The sequence below is a fragment of the Phyllopteryx taeniolatus genome, unplaced genomic scaffold (genome assembly GCF_024500385.1).
Source record: "Phyllopteryx taeniolatus isolate TA_2022b unplaced genomic scaffold, UOR_Ptae_1.2 contig_34, whole genome shotgun sequence".
Classification (NCBI taxonomy): domain Eukaryota; kingdom Metazoa; phylum Chordata; class Actinopteri; order Syngnathiformes; family Syngnathidae; genus Phyllopteryx; species Phyllopteryx taeniolatus.
This window is the reverse complement of record NW_026903272.1, coordinates 175,517-185,000: the sequence shown is the minus strand read 5'-3', so window position 1 is coordinate 185,000 and position 9,484 is coordinate 175,517. Positions and strand designations below refer to the sequence as shown.

At 47.0% G+C, this 9,484-nt stretch overlaps 1 protein-coding gene across 1 annotated transcript in view; it reads right to left on the bottom strand.

Moving 5' to 3' along the window:
- Positions 1-6,876, bottom strand: part of LOC133473674 (oocyte zinc finger protein XlCOF6.1-like) — a 7,292-nt gene extending 416 nt beyond the window's left edge. Inside the window, exons 1-3 of the mRNA XM_061765280.1 lie at positions 6,760-6,876; positions 5,551-5,708; positions 1-1,629 (exon numbers count right to left, since the gene is read on the bottom strand). The exon at positions 1-1,629 is cut by the window's left edge and continues 416 nt beyond it. Of these exons, the coding sequence (XP_061621264.1) occupies positions 512-1,629; positions 5,551-5,677 (1,245 nt within the window). The 5' untranslated portion in view covers positions 5,678-5,708; positions 6,760-6,876 and the 3' untranslated portion in view covers positions 1-511. The remainder of the gene's footprint in view (positions 1,630-5,550; positions 5,709-6,759) is intronic.
- Positions 6,877-9,484: the final 2,608 nt, after the last annotated feature.

Sequence of the window (9,484 nt, the reverse complement as noted above, 5' to 3'; positions counted from 1 at the left end):
TTTCACACCTTTCAGGGGTGGTGGCGGATGAGCATTCTTGGCCAGGGTCTTGTAAAAGGGGCTCAAATCTATTTGGAAGTCTTTTTTCTTGCTGGTCTTGTTGCTAATTGCAGGCTCGTGCTAATTAGCAGGCCACGCTCACGTAAGGGTCAGAGGGCGTCACAAAATATTGGAATATAGCAACAACTGACTAGCTACAAAAAAAAGTACAGTCCCACAGGTTTAAAAATATCCAGGAGTCGCTGATTCCAAAAATCTTTGGAAGAAAAAGAAGCTTATCGGCAAGAAAAAATGTAAACAGAAGCGAACCAAGCAGAGCGAGCAAAAAAGCTTCTGCGCTGTACGAGAGCGAGAGAAGAATCACTATTTTCAATCGTTATTGTGTAAAAAGACTTTTCATGTGAGCACAAAAAGTGTTCATTCTAAACACTTTTAGAAAATAGAAGGACAACAAGAAGATGGATACAATAAAAGCTGATACACAGAATGCAATAATGTAGATTATTGTAAGTCATGACTTTTTAGATTCAGTATTTACATTTTCAACTTGATCACTGCTCTTCTCACCGGCACACTTGTGTGTCTGAACCTGATACTTATAAGAGAATCTTTGGCCACAAACTGAGCAGGAAAAAGGTTTCTCACCAGTGTGCGTTCTTGTGTGTATTTTTAAACTTTCCTTTTCAGATAATCTTTGGCCACAAACGGAGCAGGAAAAAGGTTTCTCCCCAGTGTGGGTTCTTATGTGTTTTTTTAAGTTTCCCTTCTGAGTGAATCTTTGACCACAAACTAAGCAGGAAAAAGGTTTTTCTCCAGTGTGGGTTCTTGTGTGTATTTTTAACTTTACCTTCACAGAGAATCTTTGACCGCAAACTGAGCAGGAAAACGGTTTCTCTCCAGTGTGGGTTCTTGTGTGACTTTGTAAATATCCCTTCACAGAGAATCTTTGACCACAAAGGGAGCAGGAAAAAGGTTTCTCACCAGTGTGGGTTCTTGTGTGTTTTCCTAAGTTTCCCTTCTGAGTGAATCTTAGACCACAAACTGAGCAGGAAAAAGGTTTCTCACCAGTGTGCTTTCTTGCATGTATATTCAAGTTTCCCTTCTGAGTGAACCTTTGACCACAAACTGAGCAGGAAAAAGGTTGTTCTCCAGTGTGGGTTCTCACGTGTTGTTTCAAAATGCTCTTATTGGCAAATAATTTCCCACACTGAGAACATTTCCATCGTTTGTTTTCAGTGCTATACGTCATATAACGTTCAGACTGTTTATCATCATCAGTGTGAGGATGATGTGCCGTCATCTCGTCCCGATCTGACAATGCTTGTGATCCTCCACAGTGGTCTCCATCACCTTCTGTTGTCATGCGTTGACTTGAGCTGGTGGTTGGAGGCTCCGCCCCTCTGCTCTTCTCACTTTGACCTTCAGCTTCGCTCTTCAGAGGGACACCAGTCTTGGTGGTGATCTCCTCCTCTTCCTTTTTGATGTGGGGACATGCTTCTTCTTCCTCTTTTTTAATCGAAATGGGATCGTCTTCCTCTTTGATGTGGTGGACCTCTTCGTCCTCCACCTCCTCTTTAATGTGAGGGGGCTCTGGCTCCTGCCGCTCCGTACGAAGATCTTCAGTGATGTCTGCAAAACACAAAAAGACAAACGCACATAGTTTGGTAAATCTTTTCTCATGTTGTGACTTTAATGTTGTGCGTTATGGTTTTGGTTTTATGGTTGTATTTAAGGTTAATGTGAAAGCCTAGAGAGTTTGATATATTGGAAATAAAATTGGGCAGGTCAACAATAAAATGTGAAAAATGTGTCAACATAATTTCAGCTGCAGTGAATACAAAAATATTCACTGCATTCATGCCAACATCGCCGTTTACAAAGTTTGTGAGGGATACTGTAATGATTGCTGCACCCGTTTTTAGCTTGTTATAAACCCTTTATTCAACATGTGGTTTCATTGGATGTCATTTTTTGTAAATTTGTACATATCACATTGTACAGTTTGCTTTGTTTGTAATTGCTTTTCATTTTGCTTTCAATCAACCCCTCTTTGAATAATTTTAGGTGACACACTATTTACAACTTGTTACTTTTTATTGCAGTTTTGATTGTTTCATTTATTCAATACCATGTCTTGGCACTATAATCGCGATTCTCACATACAATAATTTAGCGACACTTTTATTGACAGAATCACACGTGAAGAAATCTCTCGTTGACTGATATTTGAAGCGAGTTACTTGAGTAGTTTTCCAAGTCAAGGAAAACCTGATTCTGCAATGAAATTAATGTGGTTTCTCGCATAGATTAATTCTGCCTCATTTCGCTTGGAGTGGGTTGTTGCAACAGCTTCGACAGCAAAAAACAGCACCCTACTAAAATTGTAATTAAATAATCGGATAATTTTTCATCGACGCATCTTCAAACAACAAAAGAGTAACAAAGCGGCAAGCCCAGACCTTGTGTCCCCATCCTGCCTCAAAGTCTGCGCAGATCAGCTCGCTCCAGTCTTCACACAGATCGTCAATAGATTTCTGGAGCTGTGCGAGGTACCATCCTGTTTCAATCACTCCGCCATCATTTCAGTCCCCAAGAAACCTCCAATCACAGGTCTGAATGACTACAGGCCTGCCATCTGCTAGTGGATTTACAGCTTCCTGACGGGCAGGACAAAGCAGGTGAGGCTGAGGGACACCACCTCATCTTCACACACCACCAGCACCGGGGCGCCGCAAGGTTGTGTCCTCTCTCCGCTGCTCTTCTCGCTCTACACGCACGACTGCAGCTCAACGCAACCGGCTGACAAACTTCTGAAGTTTGCAGATGACACCGCAGTCATCGGTCTCATCTAAGACGGTGACGAGTCTGCGTATTAATGAGATATATATCGTTTTATTGTGTAACTCGTCTGTGCGTGAACATTTGTATTTTGTTGGAGGGAGGGTGAGATGTAAATCAGATAAGGGCGTGGGGGTATGGTGCTGGAAAGCTCCCAGCGGGGTGCATGTGGAGGCCACAGGGAACATCTGTCGGAGATAACAAGTAGCCACAAAGTGTTGCTGTAAACTTCATGAGAAGCAAGAATGTGGAGACGGCGTCTGGCGCCAGCGGCAAATGGCCATCATTCTGCACAGCAACGATGACGTCAACGGACGAGACAACAGTCAACGAGGTGGGTTCATATACCAATTATTGTCTTTAAAAGATCTTGAGTTTTCACAGAAACGGCTGCCCAGACTGGCTGCTGGCGGTGAAATGTGGATCCAGGCGCTGAAAAGGTAGACATTTGCATTTCCGTTCATCAGTCAGATGATATTTTGACACGGTCGGGTCCGAATAATGTCAGTCCTGAAATGTTATTTTCCCCTTTTGCTCCTGCAGTGTTTGCGGTCATCCGTGACATGTTCCCGTCCTCCTCGCCGACGGTGCCGAAGCTCCCGGACTTCAAACCTCTCATGGATCCCAGTTCTCATTTCAAAAATTGCATAAGTATTTGGACAGACAAGACAGGGTCACATCCCTCCGCTCTCAGGGAGTCAAATGTTATTTATAGATTTGCTTTGCTTGACACATTGCCAGCTGAAGTTAGGACTGAACTTAGTAAAAGACCCTGACCGTAGGAAAGGGGGAGACAGCTACTTTAATCATCTCGTCTCTCACCATTTGAAACTTTTTGTCGACAGACAACACAAATCATCAGGACATGCAGGAACAACTTGTGAAGTTACAATTGGCCCAGGCCCGAAAAGTGGCCACTGACAACAAACAAGAAGGAAAAAAGAACAAAAAAATGGAAGCAGAAAAGCAGATGTGGATGGCGCAGGGGTCAACGGGGGGACAAGGCGGGAGTCGTGGTAGGGGATACACCAACGGGGCAGAGGAAGCGCTCGCCATCCTCCACCGGACCAAGCATTCTTCAACTACGGTCAGCATGGACACTAGTATCGTCAATGTAATGCTCCGCCACTGATGCAACAAAGACCTCCAGTGACCGGACCCCTCTACGCCTCGGCTGCCCCTAGAAATTCTGTCCATAAAAGTTATGAACAGAATCGGTGACAAAGGGCAGCCTTGGCGGAGTCCAACCCTCACCGGAAACGAGTCCGACTTACTGCCGGATATGCGGACCAAACTCTGACTCCGGTCGTGCAGGGACCGAACAGCCCGTATCAGGGGGTTCGGTACCCCATACTCCAGAGGCATCGCCGAGCAGGTGTGGGTATACTTATTGCTCCCCGGCTCGCCGCCTGTACGTTGGGGTTCACCCCGGTGGACGAGAGGGTAGCCTCCCTCCGCCTTCAGGTGTGGGGACGGGTCCTGACTGTTGTTTGTGCCTATGCACCAAACAGCAGTTCAGAGTACCCACCCTTTTTTGAGTCCTTGGAGGGGGTGCTGGAGAGCGCTCCCGCTGGGGACTCCATCGTTCTGCTGGGGGACTTCAATGCTCACGTGGGCAAAGGGCGTGATTGGGAGGAACGCCCCCCCGATCAGAACCCGAGCGGTGTTCTGTTATTGGACTTCTGTGCTCATCACGGATTGTCCATAACGAACACCATGTTCAAGCATAAGGGTGTCCACACGTGCACTTGGCACCAGGACACCCTTGGTCGCAGTTCGATGATCGACTTTGTGGTCGAGTTATCGGACTTGCAGCCGCACATCTTGGACACTCGGGTGAAAAGAGGGGCGGAGCTGTCAACTGATCACCACCTGGTGGTGAGTTGGCTCCGATGGTGGCGGAAGATGGCGGTCCGACGTGGCAGGCCCAAACGTATTGTGAGGGTCTGCTGGGAACATCTGGCGGAATCCCCCGTCAGAAGGAGTTTCAACTCCCACCTCCGACAGAACTATGCTCATGTTTCGGGGAGGCGGGGGACATCGAGTCCGAGTGGACCATGTTCCGCAACGCCATTGCTTAGGCGGCCGACCGGAGCTGTGGCCGTAAGGTGGTCGGTGCCTGTCGTGCCGGCAATCCCCGAACCCGTTGGTGGACACCAACGGTGAGAGATGCAATCAAGCTGAAGAAGGAGTCCTATCGGGCCTTTTTGGCCTGTGGGACTCCTGAGGCAGCTGATGGGTACCGGCTGGCCAAGCGGAATGCAGCTTTGGTGGTCACTGAAGCAAAAACTCGGGCATGGGAGGTGTTCGGTGAGGCCATGGGCAGAGATCTGCTTATCAAAACCAGGCTACCATCCTTTGCAGCCCGGACGGACTGACGATACGGTTCCCAGATGGGAACGTGATGAACTGTGGACGGAAATCAGACGAAGACGATTCCATACTCTCTCTTGGAAACATTGGACAAGTCTGGGACAGGAACGGATAGCTTTGTTCAGTCTACGCTGTCTCTGCTGAGGCTAGGAGAAGCGTAGCTCCTGACTCAGAGCTCTGAAAAATGTAGCGACTCCTCTGTCAGGAATAAATTGGTTAGCTTTTAACACGTCGTTATAATTGGAGTTCTTTCATGAAAACGAACATGCATAGGTGATTTGAAAACACAGGTTCCTTTAGTATCAACAGGAAGTGGAGCGGCTGGAGCTGATCCCCGACCTGCTCTGCGCGGCACAGTTGGAGGCCGCAGATTGAACGCAGCGTCCGGTCGTTGACCTTTTGGCTCCTCCTCCTCTTTCGGGCCCCGAAGTTCCTCGTCGTACTCCGCCGTCCGTCTCGCGCACATTTTCACACGGCGATCGCAGCACTTTTCCGCTCTACGTCGGAGGGATGAGAAAAGCAATGATATCAAGATTCAGATTTGGACATTTCTTCTTCTCCTAACTGCTTAATTCAGCTTTAAGACAAGCCTCAAGGGAAATAGGAAAGCATGAGTCAGGAAAATGTCAATGTGGGGAATCAGAAACAATAGAACATGTATTTTTTTTTCTTTGAGGAGCAGGGGTTTTCTTAAACAATAAATACACGACAATATAGCGGGGGATTTGAATGCAGCGCTGCAGCTAACGAATATGCAACCCCAATTTCTTTCTCCAGATTTCTCCAGATTCTCTGAACCTTTTGATGACATTATGGACCGTAGAGGATGAAATCCCTCAATTCCTCGCAATTGTCCGTTGAGGAACATTGTCCTTCAACTGTTGGACTATTTTCTCACGCACTTGTTCACAACGAGGTGAACCTCGCCCCATCTTTGCTTGTGAACGACTGAGCAATTCAGGGAAGCTCCTTTTCTACCCAATCATGGCACCCACCTTATTCCCAATTGGCTTGTTCACCTGTGGGATGTTCCAAACAGGTCTTTCATGAGCATTCCTCAACTTTCTCCGTCTTTTTGGGAACGTGTTGCAGCCATCAAATTCCAAGTTGATGATTATTTGCTAAAAACAATCAAGTTTATCCGTTTGAACATGAAATATCTTGTCTTTGTAGTGTATTCAATGAAATATAGGTCGACCATGATTTGCAAATCATTGTATTCTGTTTTGATTTGTTTAACGCGATGTCCCAACTTCGTTGGAATTGGTCCGCGAGTATCTTACTGAAGATTTTACAGAACAATTGAGTATTTGGATTAAAAAAACTTAACATACAACGTACTTTTTTTTTTTTATTCTGGTCCTTGTGCCACTTTACGCTCGTGCTTTTTCTCTGCTTAGCTAAGTGTTGATCCCAAACGCTAAGCTAGGCTAAGCTAGGCTAAGCTAAGCTAGGTCGAGAAGCTTCAACGTGCACGAGACGACTCCGACCGGACACGAAGATTGAACGGATGACGTTTTAGTCCTGTGAGGTATCGACGGGACTTACCGTGACGAGGACTCAGCACGTCCGCCGCAGATTCAGGAACATTTTCCGCAGCACTTGGGGAAAAAAAAAAAAAAAAAACGAAAAAAAAAAACAGGCATATCTGCAGCGGCCCCATACGTTGTACGGCAAGCCCACTGGGACGAACTTTGTGTCACGAACGCGCGAATCGACATTCCAACGGAGAAAACAAAACGTTTAGTTTAGTTCAAATATTACTTTTGAATAGATTTTTTATCATTTCTCGAAGGTGACAGTTATTACTAGGACATGTATCGGTTTTTTATTTATGTATTTATTTGGGGGAGTTTTGTACGGAAAAGGGATGGATGGATGGTTTGAGAAGTCATACCAGATGTACACTCCTTAGCAGTAGGTGGCGGTAATGCACCTAGAAGGTGCTTGCCGAGCGTCATAAAACACTGGAAAAAAGACGACGAAGAAGAAGCTCGACGGACAAGCGAGGCGGGAGGAGACTCGATCGTGCTTCGGCAAATCTTGCTGAATTTGGGACCGAATGTTGGGAATCCTCGACGCTTGACGCCCCTGATCACGACTTTAGTGGACGAAAACGTCACTCGTGCCATCTTCGTGTCCGGTTGGAGTCGTCTCGTGCACCTGGAAGCTTCTCGGCCTTCTCGGTTTGATCGGTACCTGCCGATAACGAGCATTTTATGTCGATCGGCTTTCGTGTCATAATTCGCCGATCCGACCAATGACGTCATCGACCGGCTCCGCGCAAGAGATTTAACGCCGCGTCTTCGTCGCGTGTGAACCCAAAGCTAGTTCATTTTAGCCTTGTCACGTGTCGTGCGGCGCAGTATTGTCACTATCTGACGGCCAATAAAGTTTTTTTCACGCGAGCGGGCAACCAAACGTTACGTGTCCTAGCAAGCTAGTGCTAGCACTAGCGGTTGAACTCACTTCAAAGCCCGCACCAAAGTCAGGCGAGTGGACCGCGACACCATCGGTGATTCATGTTAAAATAAAATCAAAATCTTTGCAGGGGCTCAGAGGATTCCCCCCCCCCCCCCCCCAAGACCCCCCCTAAAATGTTTTTTTCTTTGGTCACCTTTTCACGCTCAGAAAACGGATGGATGGACGAGGGCACATTCCACATCCCTCGAGCCAGCTTCTGTCGGCTCACCAAGGTCCCCGCCTTCGGCCACCGCCCAGCTCGCGCTGCACCTGACCCCTATGGCCCCTCCCACAGGTGGGGCCATAAATATGCCTCAACCAGGTGCTCCTCACAAGGTTTCTGAAAAGAGGAGTGCAAAGAATAATCAGAAGAGCTGTCCAAGAGGCAAGCACCACCTGTGGAGATCTTCATAAAGACCTGGAATTAGGAGGTACTGTTGTCATCAGGAAAACAGTGAGTAATGTAGTCCGCCGCCATGGCCAGCATGCACGCTCACCACACAAGAACCCATCGCTGGAAAAAAAAAAAACAGGTGTCAAAGCTCGCTGAATAACCTTAAACATACAGTAAATATAAACCATGATGCTTGACATTAAAGTCACAACATGAGAAGGGATTTTATCAAGCCAGGTGTGTTTGTCTTCTTGTCTTGCAGACATCAGTGGAGATCTTCGTCCCGAGCGGCAGGAGGCGGAGCCCCCTCACATCAAAGAGGAAGTGAATGATGAAGAGCTTCCACACGTCAAACGGGAAGAGGAGCCCAATCCCATTACAAAAGAGGAGGAGCCAGATCGCCCCCACGTCAAACGGGTCGAGGAGGAGGATATCAGCGCGTTTCCGTCCACTGGTAGTGAAGGTCCAAGTGAGGCGAGCAGAGGGGCGGAGCCTCCGAGCTGCAGCTCAAGGCAACACATGACAACAGAAGGCGATGGAGACCACTGTGGAGGATCACAAGCAGACGGCCTCTCAGTTCCACGATCAGACCGTGACGACATGTCACACCCTCCTCACACTGATGATGATGATGATGAGGAACAGTCTGAAGGTGATATGACATGTCACACGGACAACAAACGATGCAAATGTTCTCGGTGCGGGAAAACCTTTGCTGATAAAGAGGGTCTGAAACGACGCATCCGAATACACACTGGTGTGAAACCCTTTTCCTGCTCAGATTGTGGTCGGAGATTCCCTCAGAAGAATCCTTGAAAATACACACAAGAACTCACACCGGTGAGAAACCTTTTTCCTGTGCCGTTTGTGGCCAAAGGTTTTCTGTAAAGATCAATTTGAAAATGCATGCTGGAGAGAAACCTTTTGCCTGCTCAGTTTGTGGGAAAAGATTCGCTCAGAAGAGAAAACCTAAAATCGCACACAAGAACCCACACTGGCGACACACCGTTTCCCTGCTCGGTTTGCGGTCCAAGATTCTCTCGTGAGTCCCGGGCGAAGACACACAAGTGTGCTGGCGACAACAGCAGCGACCAAGAAGCTTCGACTGAAAATGTAAATGCTTAATATCAAGGTCGTTAGCTATCGACAAATTGCTATTGTTGGAAATGACTTAAGTTTCCTTTTTTGAGCAAAAACCTCCATCAAATCAATATGTTAGTGAAATATGGAGCATTAAGAGCTACACTTTCAACAATGCATGTGTTTTAGTGATGTCACTATCCCATAAGCCAATGATTGATTGAAATCCATTTGTAAAGAAACTTTTGGTGGTGAACTAGTGGAAATGGACTGATGAATAAAATGCAGCTCTTAAAAGAGTGAGAGTGACTCAGTTTGCTTGTATGTCGTCCTCAT